We start from the raw sequence: 15,607 nt of genomic DNA, 5'->3' as shown, positions 1-15,607 counted from the left end.
ATTTCCTTCGACAGGAATGTGACTTTAATTCTTGCATCTCAGAAGCCCATGGAGTGGGGGAGCGTTAGTGATGGGATTCCCCAGTTCGTAGCTGCCTCACACCCAAGAAGAAAGAGCTAGGCAGCAGGACTACTGAGTCAGCCTTGAGGAGGGTCGAGACTTCATAGTGAGTTTATTCTGAGAGGGAAACCAGGGAATGGCTTTGGAGCAGGGCAGACATCGTGTAGAAGGAAGCGAGACAGGAGGCCCGTGGGTGGTGCGAGCAGCGCCCTGCCGAACAAGCACTGGCCTTGCCCTGGACAGTTGGGAGCAGGCCGGACCTCTGACCTCTGGGGTCAAGGGAAGAGACGGCCTCGCCCAGGGACGATCGAGCTCTGTTTTGACAGAAAAGCACCTCCAGCCATGGACGAAGGGGAGAGAGGTGAAGAGGAGCGGCGCTGGGCAGCAAGACATTGCTTGGGGTGCCAGGTCCACTGCATTCTCCCAGGGACAGGCCGTTCACGCCACGGTGGACCAGCTAGACTTCGTATTGGCCTGAAGTCCCCAGTGACCCCACCGTCCTGTTCCATCTACAGGATCCATTTCTGTGGCTTCCAAGCTGGCCCCAGAGGCAGGCCTGCGGAGCCCAGGCTCCAGGTACATCTGTGCCACCTGGGCCTCGCTGTGGGCTGGGGCCCATGCAGGACACTCTGGCTTCCGGAGGGCCCTGCTGTGGAGAGAGAAAGTCTCTCTCTGGAGGACATCTGGCCACAGACGCAACTCGGAGCCTCGAGACCTGTGCTTCCTCAACAGCCGAACAGGCTGCTGCCCCTCTGTGCAAACCAAACCCAAGCTGGCCTGACCTCCTGCCCCGCCTCCCGCCAGAGGTCAGCTAAACGAGCGCAGGTGCCCGCTCCAGGGCTGGCATGGAGAATGAGCCGCTAGGGTTGCTGGGTGGCTACCTTCTCTGCCCCCTCTTGCCATGATGCACCACCCCCGGGCCAGGTCACAGGGGGTGTAGAGAGGAACTGGCTGCAGGAGAAGGAGGGACAGGCCTCCGGGGTACGCTGGGGTTTTGTAAAGAAGGGAGCCACATCTGATTGAGGTGTTTGAGAATGGCTTTGTGGTCAGGAGACTCGACAGAGCGATTCAGAGCATCCTATGGAGGGACCGTCCAGAAGCCCTGAGGAGGAGCTCCTTGCCCTGCATTGTACGAGAAACCAATACAGGGAGCAGAGCGGTCACAGTTCCCGGGAACATTTGGGGATGTGGCTGGAGTTCCCGGTGGGAGCAGCGGCCTGAGCCTGGGATGAGCTCAGCAAAGGGTGCACAGCAGCGCTGGGCCAGAGGAGAGAAGCAGAAGCCTCTCTGGAGACCAGTGGGAGGGACCGGATGATCCGCAGACAGCGGCCATCACCGGCAGAGGACGAAGCCCTCCAGGCCTTACGTGTGCAGCCCTGACCCTGCCCAGCAGCCTGGGCTTGCTTTCTCCCATAACCAAGTGCCGAGGAGACCCCTGAAAGGTGAAGAACGATTCAGAGGGCCTTTGCCAAAGGACCCCTGGCAGCGTCTCGGGTGAGCCCGTGGCAGCCTTCCCGTGCAGGGCCCACCGCTGCAGGCCGCCTTCCAGAGCCGAGTCTCCTCCATGACCACGTCCCAGGCTCAGCAGAGCTTCACTCTCGGCCCGAGTGTCTTCACACACTGAGTCAAGCTGTCACTCTTGACCAGCAGTTGTGCACACCTTGTGTTTGTGACAGGCGGCAGACGGTGACACCATTGCAGGCTCTTGAGCCGCTGGTCTCTGGTGGGCCCGACGGCCTCAGGCTCCCTGCCCGTGCTCTCGGAGATGGACCTGCTGGTTGGGCTGTGGCTGGAGCCAGCGAGGAAGCACATCTGGACACACTTGTGGTGCCCGCGGGACACACTTGGTGCCCGCTTGCCCCTTCTGGGCTCTGCCTACCACTGACTCCCTGTCCTTCCAAGAAAATCCAAATGCTCGAATCATGTTCACAGGCAAGGAGCAGAGAGCCAAGAACTGTGACCGCGGTTACTCTTTCTTCCCCAGACTTTTAACCTGCCCTTCCCAGTCACCCTTACCGTTGGTGGCTAAAGAATCACCAGGGGTAGCAACCCACCTAAAAGCAGGAGCCCTAGACTCAGACGCGCCTAGATCCAGCCTCAGCCCTTCTGCATCCCAGCCGTGAGTTAGGACGTGCCCTGGACCCGTCCTTAGCACTCGCTTTACCCTCTCTTACACAGAGACAGTAAAATCCACCTCACAGGGTAATGGAAGGACAGGTGTGGAGCCCGCAAAGGCCTTCCCACAGAGCTGGGTACCCGGTGGCCCACTGTGGTGATTGCTAGGAAATTGCAGTGCAAACTTCCTTACTAGAAAAAGAACTGAAAGGCTCCACAGAGAGTCTCCAGGGGCCATTTCTAGGCCTGTGTGATGGACCAGTTCAGAGCAGAATCGGCCCAAGTGACCGTTCCTCGTGGGTAGATCCAGATCTGGGAATCCCTTCCGTGGGGACTGGCTCCAGAATCAACTTTTTAAGGAGAGAAGTAGGTGTTTTTTTCTAGGCCCTGACTTTTGGACAATGTTGACGACCACGCGGGAGCAGTGGCTGCCACTGCCGGAGGTCGCTGGTAGGCTGCGCAGCCAGAACTTGGGGTGCTCCACATCGGGCCCTGTGCAGAGGGACCCGCCCGGTGCCTGCCCTGTGGGGGTGCTTAGTTTCCACAACTGGGAACCCCTGAGGGATCCCTGAAAAAATAAAGGTATGTCAGCCCGAGGACCGGTGGTTAATCTGCAGAGCGCTGTGACTCACAGGACAAGCTTCTCTTTCTAAAGCAGAAGCCCTGGCCTGGCCCAGGAGCACGGGACCCGGCACACGCAGGGCCCGTGACCCCATGTCTTCTGTACCCCAAAATGCTGGCAGTGCTGGGTCAAGTATTTTTTTCTGGAGCTTTGGTTTAGACACCGCCCTTGCTTTAAGAAATGCACAGCACCTGCAGTTCTGGAAGCGGAGTCTCTTTACCCCGATCTCCCTCTGCACACCCTGGTCTTTATAACATGCTTAGAAAATAAAAGTTTCCATGGTACATGAGAACCTACCTGTGGCAAGATGTATCAGGAAACATCCCTGTCTTGGTGGTCTCCCTCAGAGAGTCATTTCTTCACAGAATTGAGGACGTTCTGTCTTGAGCGGCGGCACTGCATCCCTGTTAGACTCCGGCTAAACTCACCAAGTTCAGAGGTTCCAAAAGGTTTACCTTGGCCGATGAGCCGCAGGAGGGTCTGATGGCCACAGCTGAGCCTTTATTGTCCTTTAGAGTTAATAACCTTGGGTGTGGGTGGAGGGTGATTTTGAATGTCTCTTTTTTTCCCCATAAGGAACAAAGTCCTGGACACTATTCATCGGGCTGCTTTTTCACGTGTCTCTTCCTACAAAAAGGAGAGGAAATTTGAAAACAAAAGTTGACTTTTTTATGACAGTGGGTTCACGCTGACATCTTAAACACGTGTGGTTTTCATCATCACTGGGGAAGATATCTAAACCACATGCTATTTAATGCGTGTTTTCAAGGCAGAAATATTGACATATTTTACAGAATGTGGGACTGGAAAAATCAGCATAGAAGCCTGGGGCTGTGCATGACATCTCACACCATCCTGTCGGGCCCGGATCACGGGGCCCCAGAGAGACCCCAAATAGCAAACACATTCCATCTCTGTCTCCGGCTCAGTTCAAGGGTGCGGGCTGCTTGGGAAATTGTGTTAGGCGGTTGCTGAGGTTGCGCTGGGCCCTTCAGTTAGAAATGTCTTCCCTTAGAAAAAGAGACAGGAGCCAGGCATGGTGGCACACGCTTGTAATCCCAGCATTTGGGAGCCTGAGATAGGAGGATTGCGGTTTGTGGACAGCCTCGGCTACTTAGGTCCTTTGCAAGTCAGTGAGACCCTGATTCAAAATAGTGAATAAAAGTAGGGCTGGAGGTGTAGCTCGGAAGTAGAATGCCCCTGGGTACCAAAAAAAAAAAAAAAAAGAAGAAGAAGAAAGAAAGACAGAAAAGAGAGACAGGGAAGATAGTGTGCCTTGACATCTCTGGCTCAGCTTGGTGTTCCCTTTGCAGATGAGACTGAGACCACAGTGACAGAGGGAGGCTGAGGCAGGAGGACCGCAGGTTCGAGGACAAACTCAGCAAGGACTGAGTCTGAGCAACCTAGCGGGCCCCTGTTTCAAAATAAAAGTAAGACAGGGCTAGAGGTGGAGCTCAGAGGTAGAATGCCCCTGGGTTCAATCCCCAGTACCCCCCCCCCAAAAAATACAAAGAAGGTAGAGTGGCCTGCAGGTGGGTACCAGTCCCCAGATGGCAGATGGGAGCCAGAACCCCAGGTGGTGCTTTCGTGGGCAGGAACTCCAGAATCAATGTTTTGGATAGAGGACCAAGACTGTTTCCAGCCCGACTTTTGGAACAGTGATGCTGTTGAGGACCCGTGGGCGCGGCACAGCGGGGGAGGGGAGGCAGCAGCCGGCTGCTGGACCAGTTAATGGGAGTGGCCCGAGGCAGAGCCAGCATCTGGCTGTGAATCCAGGGGTTGAGGTGCATCCTAGGACCAAGGGCTCCGATCTCTCACGACGGAGGCCGGGGAGACAGGGCGTTCGTTTTCCCCTTGGGGCTGTTTTAGTCCGGGCTCTTTTCAGTGGTGTTTCTGGGCTCAGTGGGTCGAGACCCTCGTCCCCCATGGCCGGGCCCGTCTTCTATGCTGAACACCGTTATCTCTGTGCAGGTTCCATAACACGTTTGTTTCTGCCGTGTGTTTGTCCTTAAATCAGTCACAAGGATGCTCAGCCTTGTGATGAAACCCTGGGCCTGGCCTGCAGGTTGTGGGGACCTGGGAGGACGCCCTCTCTCTGCAGCTGCAGAGATGGCCTCTGGCCCCAACGTGTTCCTTATACCTGTGGGTGAGGGCCGGTTCGTGTTATGGTCTGGGACGAGGCCACTGCCAAAGCTCCCGGCTCAGGAGCCTGAGACAGGAGGATCGCGGTTCAGGGACAGCCTCAGCTACTTAGTGAGGCTCTTTGCAACTCAGTGAGACCCTGTTTCAAAATAAGGAATAAAAATGGGGCTGGGGGTGTAGCTTGGAGGTAGAATGGCCCTGGGTTCCAGCCCCAGTATTCCCGCCAAGTGCCCTGGCCCTGGGCTGCCTGACTCTCCTCCCTGCCCCACTGCCCCAGTTCACCCTTGCTTGGGGGCCTCCTGTTAAAACAGCCGCCACACTCAGCAGTGTCTTCAGCTGCTCTTGGCCCTTTAACCCTTTGTCTGCTAGGACTCCACAAAAAAATAATTGATGACTGATTGGCCCATTAACCTTTAAGGGGAAAAAAAGTTTGACAGCCCGGACTTGCGTAATGAGGAGGGCTTCCTTGTGAAATCCGTCTGGCGGCCCAGGCGCCTGTCCCCGAGGAGGCGAAACTAGCCCCCCGGGGCCTCGTCTGCATAGAAACTGGACGCAATTAGTGTAATATCCGGTATTATTAATGTCGTCGGGAATAATTGGGCAGGTTGGTTTCGACAGGTTCATGGTGCTAAAATACTATTATAGTGGACCTTTCCACAGCCAACCGTTAAACATGGGAAACTGTTTAAGTCCCCGTGAGCCCAATCACGAGACTTTATTAAACAGCCCAGCTCCGGAATGTCACACCGCGAAACAACACCGCGTCTACTACTTTGGGCGCGGTAGTATTTGGAGTTTCCACAGTCCGAGGATTAATTTTGGTGTTTGTGGCTTGTATCTCAAACCAAGAACACACTTTGAATGTGCATGCCGTGGGGGACTTACACCGTCTGAGTTCTGTTTTGTTTATTTATTTTTAATTTTGAAGCAGGGCCTTGTTAAGTTGCTGTGGGGCTCGCTAAGTTGCTGAGGCTGGCCTTGAACCTGCAGTCCTCCTGTTTCCCTGTTTCAGGTACGGGCCTGTGCCATCATGCCCAGCTTGAGTTGTGTTTCCACAGAGTGGATTCAGCAGAAGCCACTGCCTTTGTCTATACCTGTGAGATGCCGGCCCTGTGCTGAGAAGCAGCCGTCTAATCCCGCCGTCAAGCGCTCGATCCTTGAGTGTGGAGAGGGTGACGGTGCCGAGCCGGCGCCGCTCTTGGTGACGGCTCAGCCCCACACTGCCGATGGTCTTTGCTCTCATTTTTTATCTATTTTCTATTTTTTATCATTTTTATCGTTGTTCTCATTTTTATCTATGTTGATAACTCGGCACCACAGCGCCTCACCATAAAGGGAAGCCCAGGTGCAGGACCCGTGGTGAGCCCCGTAAGTCTGCTTCTCTGTCTCAACCTCCTGAAGGTTAGGAGGAGCCACTTAGCGTCACAGGCTGTCAGAGGGGGAGCCTTAGGAAGGGCTGCTAGTGTCCACACACGAAGGGAGAGTTCTGATCCAAGAACATGTTCACTGTCTCCATAACAAGCGGGCAGACGCAGCCACGCTCCAGAAGTGCGGACGGCCGAAATCTAGAGATGTCTAAGTGCAGACCTGGGAGGAGGGCGGGGCCCGCCTGGCAGACGCCTGCCACCGCAAAGCTTCCGTCCGCTCAGGCAGGACTAGCTGCAGAAGTAATGGAAATCCCTCTCTCTCTCTCTCTCTCTCTCTCTCTCTCTCTCTCTCTCTCTCTCTCTCCCTCCCTCCCTCCCTCTCCCTCTCCCTCTCTCCTCTCTTTGCATTTCTGGGGATGGAACCCAGGGGCATTCTACCTCCGAGCAATGCCCCCAGTCCTACTTTTTATTCTTTATTTTGAAACAGGGTCTCAGTGACTTGCAAAGGGCCTCACTAAGTAGTAGCCGAGGCTGTCCTTGAACTGCAGCCCTCCTGTCTCAGCCTCCCAAATGCTGGGATCACAAGCGTATCCAGGTGCCATGTCACAGGCCAGGGGGACACCACGGAAAGCTCTCCAAAAGCCACTCCTGTCCCCAGGGATTTCCAGCCTGGCCTGGTCAGGAGGCCCTGGTCTCACTGAGAAAGAAATGCCAACACAGGAACCTGTGGTGGGCACGCTCGTAATCCTGGCATTCGGGAGGCTGAAACAGGAGGATCGCAGTTCGCAGCCAGCCTCCGCTACTGAGTGCGGGCCTTTGTAATTTAGTGAGATCCTGTTTCAAAATAAAGGAAAAAATAGAGCTGGGAGCGTAGCTCGGAGGTAGAATGCCCCTGGATTCAATCCTCAGTACCACCAAAAGAACGACGCCAAGGGGCAGGCTGGTTAAGGAGTTCTGGGGAAAGTAAAAGGCCCGGCCACCTTGCGCTCCCAATGTCAGGGCTGAGGGGATATAAGCGTGAGAAGCCTCTAGGGCCCTGTCCCCAGTGTGCTTCCTCAGAGAGCTGGCTTTGTTGTTTTTATTTTTATTTTTCCATGGTGCTCGGGATTGAAACCAGGGGCTGTTTTGCCTCTGAGCTATATCCCCAACCAGCCCTATTTTATTTTTTATTTTGAAACAGGGTCTCACTAAGTTGCTGCGGATGTTGTTGAGATGCTGAGACTAGCCTCAAATCTGTGATCCTCCTATTCCAGCCTCCTGAGTCCTGGGATTACAGGTGTGCACCACTGTACACAGTTTATCTGGTTTTTGTTTTGTTTTCATACTGGGGGTTAAATCCAGGGCCATTCTATCTACCTCTGAGCTATACCCCTGCCCATTTATTTATTTATTACTCATTTATTTATCCATCCATTTATTTTACTACTGAGGATTGAACCCAGAGGCATTCTGCTTCTGAGCTACACCCTCAGTCTTTTTTTTTTTTTTTTTTTTTTTTTAATATAGTTTCACTGAGTTGCAGAGGGCCTAAGTTGCTAAGCTGGTCAGGAGCCTGTGATATTCCTGTCTCAGCCTCCCAAGTACTACAATTACAGCATGCACCACCACACCCAACTTTTTTTTTCAACCAGGGTCTCCCTAAGTTGCCAAAGCTTGCTTCTCTCCCATGACCTGGCCTCCCCAATACTGGGCTTATAGGCTCGTGCCACCTGGCCCAGTGAGAGCTCGTCTCTTAATATCCACTTGTTTTTAAGAGACAGAGGAAGAATACTACTTCCACTTTAGGTAGGAAAGTAATTCAACGAAGCGATGCCTGAAAAGTCCCAGTGCTGTTCCTCACAAGGAATTGGGCCCTGGTGGCACTGGGACTTTTGTGTGGGGACATTTTTTTTGCATTTGCAATTCCACGCCGTAGCTCTCTCTCTAGGAAGCCAGTTATGCCATGGTGGAAGTTGTATATAGCATGACCAAGCAGTCACACATTGTCTTCAGTCTCCAGAGGCACAGAGAAGCCACGTGGCAGGTAGATTTCCGTTCTGGAACTGTCCGTGTGGTGTTCACCTCGTGCTCCCTCGAGGAGCATGTAAATAAAGCCGGTACCCTGGAACACGAGACCCAGCGTGGCTGGGTCTGCCTGGGGAGCAGAGTGGTCCTTGTGAGGCTCCACCCGCGTTCTCAGCCTCACTCTGGAGGCAGACGTCCTGTGGCCAGCCCCTCAACGAGTCCTCAGGGCTTGAACACCCAAAGAAGGTGCAGGGTCACCCCTGCCTTGCACTGACTGGGGCATAGGCTTTCTCTGTCTCCTCAGCCCCTCCTCCGCATAGCCCAGAAGTGCTGAGCCCAGTCAGCCTGGTGTCCCAGGGAGGGGTCAGGGTCACCATCGACTCTATCTGGGATCTATTGCTGAGCCTCCCCTACCCCCAAGTGGACAAAACAGGAGATGATTTACCTCCAGAATTAAGCCAAACCATTTATTTAAAACAAAAGCCCAGCCTGGCACGGAGGCACACACCTGTAATCCCAGTACTTGGGAGGCTGAGACAGGAGGATCGCGGTTCACGGACATCCTCAGCTACTTAGTGAGGCCCTCTGCAACTCAGTGATGCACTTTCAAAGTAAAGAATAAAATACAGGGCTGGGGTGAGGCTCTGAGGTCGAACGCCCCTGGGTTCCATCCCCAGACCTGATAAAACTCTCCCTAAACACTCTTCATTAGTACTTTCCTACATAGCATGATGCTAGGCAGACGGCAGAAGCCGGCGCAAGCCTGTGAGAGGCCACGGGCTCTTGGTGTGCATATCCTGCGTGCCACAGGCCACACAGGGCCGTCACGGTAACTGCTGAGCCTACTGTTGGCGATACACTCCAACCCAGAGGTGTTGAGGCCGCGGGTCACCGTCTTCGTTCATTTCTTATTTCTGTGATGTTGCTCTGTTCAAGGCACGCGGTCATCCCTGGGAATTCCACGTCCCAAGGGAAGGTGATCTCAGATGAGCGGCACCTTGGGGGTGGCACTGTGGGTTCTTAATCGGGACGTGATGCCCGGCCGTGCTCTGGAGAGTCAGCAGGTCTCGTATGGGGCTGGCCCTTCAGTCCTCTCCTTGCAGTCCAGCGCCCGCCAGCCTGGGCTGGGGTGGCCCACGTAGGTTCGCTCTCAACTCCACTGGGCCCACTTGGCGTTTCATCGTGCGGTCCACTGTCCCTTGTCTCAAGTGCTTGGGACCAGAGTGTTTCGGATTTCGGAGGCTTTGGGATTTAAATATATCCACATAGGCTTTAAAATGCTTGGCAGTCTGAAGCTCCCTGAACATCCTGCCTGCACTCAAAGTGTGTCACAGGCCCAAGGACCTCAGATTTGGGATTATCAGACTAGGGCTGCTCTGCCTCTGCTGAGCTTGAAGTTTCCATCCAGGGAGAACTATGAGGGGTAGATCATCTGTGGTCTCTGGAGCCTCCACGGTTGTGTCTGTCCCAGGTCGGCTTTCTGGGCCCCCAGAACGGGTGTAGCCCCCACCCCATCATAACACAGGTCTGCAGTGAGCAGCCCTGGCCCTGCGCCTTCGTGTGGTCACCTTCCCAGGAGCCAGGGCACCACTTGCACCTCGTGGGCACCCTCTTGGATCACTTGTGCTGGTAGCCTGACACATAGATCAATTCCTCTGGGCTTTTCTGACCTACCCAAATGCCTTCCTTTCAAAATTTGATTAACTAAGCTGCGCCTGGTGGCACACTCTTATAATCCTAGCCTTTGGGAGGCTGAGACGAAAAGATTGTGGTTCGAGGCCAGCCTCTGCTACTACTTAGTGAGGCTCTTTGCAACTCAGTGAGACCCTGTTTCCAAATAAAGAATAAAAAACAGGGCTGGAAGTGTAGCACGGAGGTAGAATGTCCCTGGGGTCCATACCCAGAACTGCAAAAAAAAAAAAAAAAAAATTTTTTTTTAATGAACTAACTTTATGTGTCTTCATCTAAGGCATTAATAAAAACATAGAATAAGGCAAGACAGAGGTGAGAGTCCTGTGGTATACCTCTGTATGCTTTCCCTTCAGGAGAACCTTCCAGTGAGTTGATAATCTGTGTAGCTAGACTCACCTCCCTTTCATTCCTCCCTCGACTGCCCTCCTCCCGCCCAAGTGAGCCTTCAGGATGGTGGAGCATCTCACAAGACTCGGGAGGAAAACTCCCGATGGTGGCAAGATGGTGGCTCTCACCAGCACTGCTGGGACCTCCAGAGAAATGGGCAGGGGAAGGAAGCCCGAGCACCGCCACAGCGCTGGCCACCTGCTCATGTGTAATCTTAGAAGGAGGGCTTCGGGAGGAGAGCCCACTGGGGACCTTGGGAGAAGAGAGTACCGGGGTGGGGCCAAGACACGTGTGCGATGCTGCTTCTGGAGCTGTGCAGAAGGGTCCAGAGGCGGTCTCCAGAGGATGCGGCTGGAAGGGAAGGCATTCTGAGCAGAGGTCAGGGTGTCCACAGGAGAGGCCATTAGGTTGGGAGTCGTGGAAGGAAATTATTGCTGAGTCTGGGTCCCCAAAAGGGACGTGGGGGACCAGGTGAAGGGAGCAGAGAGGGATGGGGAGGAAAGGGACCAGGACCTGGGAGGAGAGGCAGGACCATCCAGTCACTTAGGGGTGCTAGGAAGGCAGTTTGTGTGCACCAGAAGATGGGTGATGGATAGATTCGTGAGGCGAGTCGGGAGCCACGGAGCAGGACCTGCAGGGCATGTTTGGAGATGTGCAGGACCCGGGTTCTGATGTTCCTGTGGACACCACACCCTGCTCCCACAAGCAGATTTTCAACGCATAGGTGCATTTTGTTTGTATAATGACTCGGGCAAAGCCAAACTGTACCACAGCAATTTCATGTGAATGTTTTGTCTTTGAAGTACTAAGGGCAGGACCGTGGACCAAAGCTCTCCACTGGGATGAGGCAGAAGACCCAGATGCTCCCGTGGGACTTCCCCCCTCCCCGTCCTTTCCATTGCTTTACAGCCTGCCACCCCTGAGTCCGTGTGCGCCTGACCCTGCCTCTTGGGACGTTTGCAGAGCGCAGCCTGTCTCCTGCCTGCTGGAGCTCCCACCCCACCAGGTGCCTGGCCGGTGGGCGAGGGCCAGCGACCGAGCGCTGCGCTGTGCCCAACAGGTCCAGTCTGACTGCAGGTCTGCTGAACACAGCTCAGGATTTTAGCTCAAACTGTGAACAGGGAAGCTTTGGCAGAGCCGCGTGCGGGGAGCTAACTGGGTAGCTAACAGTTGTACTGTCTTTCAAAAGCAATCGAATCGGTCCGATCTGAGGGCATTTTTCCGTGTGCATTTGAATTTTATAGACGTAAGAAAACATGACCTCCTCGGTAGACCTGCTGACAAAGCCCCAGCACAGGCCACCCATGACTTACCAAGTTTTCCCCAAGGTCCAGCTGTGGCCCTTTCCTGCCCACCCTGTCGGCTCACTAGAGGAGTTTCACATGAGCTCCGTGAATCGGGACGCTGCCCTCCAAGAGTCTGTGTGGAGAAGGTTGTCATTCTTAGCATCAGGACATAAAAGCCCGTGGATCAAAAGGCCAGACCCTTTAAAATCCAGATGCAGTGACTGAGGCAGTAATTATAAGGTACAACTGCAGGTCAGCCATGGAGAACCCTGTTTGAAAATCACAGTGACTTTTTTTTTTTTTAATGAAAACCCAACAAGCCCCAGTGTCTGAGGGCCGACCTGCTGGGGAGGGGCCGCAGCTCTCCCTGCCCCCCTTCCACGGCAGGTGGAGTACGGGAGCTTCTGCATAGACACAGGTGGCTTGTTCTCCCAACTTAAGAGCATCAGATCGGTATGCTTCCTTGAGAGGCCTCTTCTTCCTGAGCCCTTGTCTTCAAGAGGGACTCAAAGGGCAAGAGGAGCCGCATGTCACCTTAAGCCAGCTGGGGGCCTCCTGCAAGTGCCTTTGCTCCCCTCTCTGGGGTCACCCTGCAGACCCCGGAGGAGAGAAGAGTCCCACCAGACCCCACTCCCCACCTGCACTTGTGTCTCGGCCCCAGAACAAACCCTCACGGCATGGTGCCTCTTAACCTCCAGGGGAGACGCAGGCCTTTGAGGGGCTGGGGAGACCGTGGCCCACCTGTCAGAGATGTCCTTTTAATTTCTAGTTCCTGACAATAGGCACAGTATTTGCAGATGGGTGTGCCCGCCAGTCCCACCCTCGGGGTGCTATTTAGAGCAAGACCCACCGGGCTGCGGTCCAGCTGAGCGGGCAGTAAGACTCTGAAAGCTCCCCCTGCCCCGCTCACCATTACCCCTGGAATTTGTAGGGATCGCACATGCAAGTGGCGCGCTGGGCTCGCCACTGGGAGCCGTGTGTTGAAGAGGAGAGAAGCATCTTCTTCCTGGACCAGGGCTTGGCAGCCTGGGCGGGAGCAGGAGGAAGGTCTCAGCCAGCTTTCCCCTGAGTCTCAAGGGAATCCCAAAGGGTGGCTGGAGGCAGTGGCTCTGGCTTTGGAAAAAGGAGCCAGAGACAGAATGAGTGCCCTCGTGTCTGAGGCCACAGGCGTGCAGTGACAGACGGCTCTTGGGGCTGGGCAGGAGCAGCAGAGTTGCTCTGCAAATGAGACCGTGGGTCAGCACCTTTCAGTCAGTAGGTGGTCATCGCCATGGGTCAGTCTCCTGCCATTTGGTGATGGTGCGTCCACCTCACAGACTGGACCAGTGAGGCCTTGTGCCTAGAGCTCTGGACTTCCCCTGCTCCTGCTTCTGAGTGGTGCCTCCTGGGCCGCACTGAGCACAAAGGGCTGGAGCAGGCTGTGATTGGCAATGTCCTGGAGACCAGGCCATGTCAGGGCACTGACGCATCTCACTCGCTAGGAGAGAAGCCCCGCGCAGAGGTGCCCCTGCCTCGTTTCACAGGTGAGGGACGTAAGCCCCAGGAGCAGGGTTTTGTCCAAAGACTAAAACAGGGCTGGTGGTGCTACAGGAAGTGGACAGGAGGCCTTCTCTTCCCATCCCAGGCAGGTTCCCCACAGCAGCCTGCGAGCCTCTACCAAGGCCTCTGTAAGCCACCTGGAATCGCGCTCCCTGCTCTGGGACGATGGGACTTAAAGTTTCTCCCGCTCTCTCAGGTCGGCCACCGCTGAAGAACCTTCCTGCTGGGCTGCGGTCTCTCTGTATCTACCCACCGGCGCTGATGTAGACATCAGAACCAATCCCAAGATTAGCTGCACTAACTTAATTTTCCCCCCACAGACACAGTGGTCAGCTGTAAGGGCCAAACTTAGCTCCCTAAGGCACTTGGTCTTTGCCCAACACAGAGACGCTGACGTCCCCCACTGGCTTTTATTCTTCCCCGTCCCCTGAGCATTGATTGAAACCCAGCTAAGCCTGCTGGCTGCAGGAAGCAAGCATCGAGCGCTGGAGCTACGGGCTCAGATCTCCACTGCCGTGGCCGTGTGCGCCGCCGGCCTCATGCAGGCGCCATTGAACCAGAGGCACTCTGGCTGAGGGGCTCTGTGTCATGAAAGTCAACTCTTCATCCCCAGCACTCTGTGTTTCAGAACAAGAAGAAAACTTTGAGTTTATCATCGTGTCCCTCACCGGCCAGACCTGGCACTTTGAAGCCACCACCTATGAAGAACGAGACGCGTGGGTCCAGGCCATCGAGAGCCAGATTCTAGCCAGCCTGCAGGCCTGCGAGAGCAGCAAGAATAAGGTAAGCCTCAGCAGGCGCCCGGAACCAAGGCCGCCATCGTTAACGAGAAAGAAGGGCCCAGAGCGGGGCCCCAGGAGGACAAAGGCCTCGGGAGATGCGTGGATGACAGGACCCAGGCCTCCTTTGTGAGCCAAGAACTACGTTACTGAAAAGATAAAAACACTGTCGATCTTGCCATGCAGCAGGCACTGGTATCCTGGCCTGACCATTGGAGCATTCAATAGCAAGTCTTTACAAGTCTTTATTCTATCAGCAAATCCCAGACCAGGAAGCACTGACTTTTTTTTTTTTTTTTTTTTTTTTTTGGTGGTACTGGGGGTGGAACCCAGAGGCTTTCTACCTCCGGGCTATACTCCCAGACCTTTTATATATATATATATATATATATATATATATATATATATATATATATATATATATATATATGTATATATATATATATATATATATATACATATAATTTTTTTTTTTTTTTGAAACAGGGTCTCACTAAGTAGCTGAGGCTGGTTTCAAACCTGTGCGATCCTCCTGTCTCAGCCTCCCAAGTACTGGGATTACAAGCGGACTTTTTTTTTTTTTAATGGTACTAGGGGTGGAACCCGGGGCTTTCTACCTCTGGGCTATACTCCCAGACCTATTTTATACTTTATTTGGAAACAAGGTCTCACTAAGTTGCTGAGAGCCTCACTAAGTAGCCGAGGCTGGCTTCGAACCTGTGCGATCCTCCTGTCTCAGCCTCCCAAGCGCGGGGATTACCAGCGTGCGCCACCGTGCCCGGCTCAGCACTGACATTTTATGGTAGGCGATAGATTCTTCTGGCCTCTTATGACTTATGCACGCACACTTTTTGTTTGTTTGAAGCAGAATAAAAGATAAACTGCAGCGTGCTGTGGTGGTACACACCTGTAATCCCGATACTGAGGAGGCAGAGATAGAAAATTGCAGGTTCGAGGCTGGCTCGGCCACTTGGCAAGAGCTTCAGCAATGAGTGAGACCCTGTCTCAAAAGTAAAAAGGGAGCCGGGCGCGGTGGCGCACACTTGTAATCCCAGCATTTGGGAGGCTGAGACAGGACGATCGTGGTTCGCAAATAGCCTCAGCTACTTAAGCCCTTTGCAGCTCAGCGAGACCCTGTTGCAAAAATAAAAAGACTAAAAACTAGGGCTGGGGGTGTAGCTAAGAGGTACAGTGCTCCTGGGCTCTATCCCTGGTACCGCAAAAATAAATAAGTAAACAATAAAATATAGGGCTGGGAGTGTAGCTTTGAGGTAGAATGCCCCTGAGTTCCCTCCCCAGTACTGCAGAAAGACCAAAAAACAAACAAAACAAAAATGTAGAAAGGAGTACAGCTCAGAGGTAGAATGTGCCCGAGTTCAGTCCCCACTACCAAGAAATAAAATGATAAAAATACTATCCCTTTTTACCTAGCACCTCTATTTCCTGATTAGAATAGAAAGAGACTGAAAGTGACCCAAATGTCTCCTAAAAAGAATTGGAGAAAAAAAGTTGTGGATAAATCATTCTATTGCCTGCAACCACTTCGATAATGACAGAGCACATTACCCATGGGCTGACTCGGAGACATCACTGGGCTGAAAGGGCGGGCCCAAG

The 15,607-nt window shown here is 53.8% G+C and overlaps 1 protein-coding gene across 2 annotated transcripts in view; it reads left to right on the top strand.

Annotated features, from left to right (window-relative positions):
* Positions 1 to 15,607, top strand: part of AGAP1 (ArfGAP with GTPase domain, ankyrin repeat and PH domain 1) — a gene marked incomplete at both ends in the record, with an annotated part of 517,572 nt that overhangs the window by 442,332 nt on the left and 59,633 nt on the right. For both annotated transcript variants that reach the window (XM_080719974.1, XM_080719973.1), the window contains one exon: positions 13,843 to 13,997. In XM_080719974.1, the coding sequence (XP_080576100.1) occupies positions 13,843 to 13,997 (155 nt within the window). The remainder of the gene's footprint in view (positions 1 to 13,842; positions 13,998 to 15,607) is intronic.

The sequence above is a fragment of the Muscardinus avellanarius genome (assembly GCF_963383645.1).
Source record: "Muscardinus avellanarius genome assembly, chromosome: 2".
NCBI lineage: Eukaryota > Metazoa > Chordata > Mammalia > Rodentia > Gliridae > Muscardinus > Muscardinus avellanarius.
Note: the sequence above shows the minus strand (reverse complement) of the source record. Positions and strands in the feature narration are given on the sequence as shown.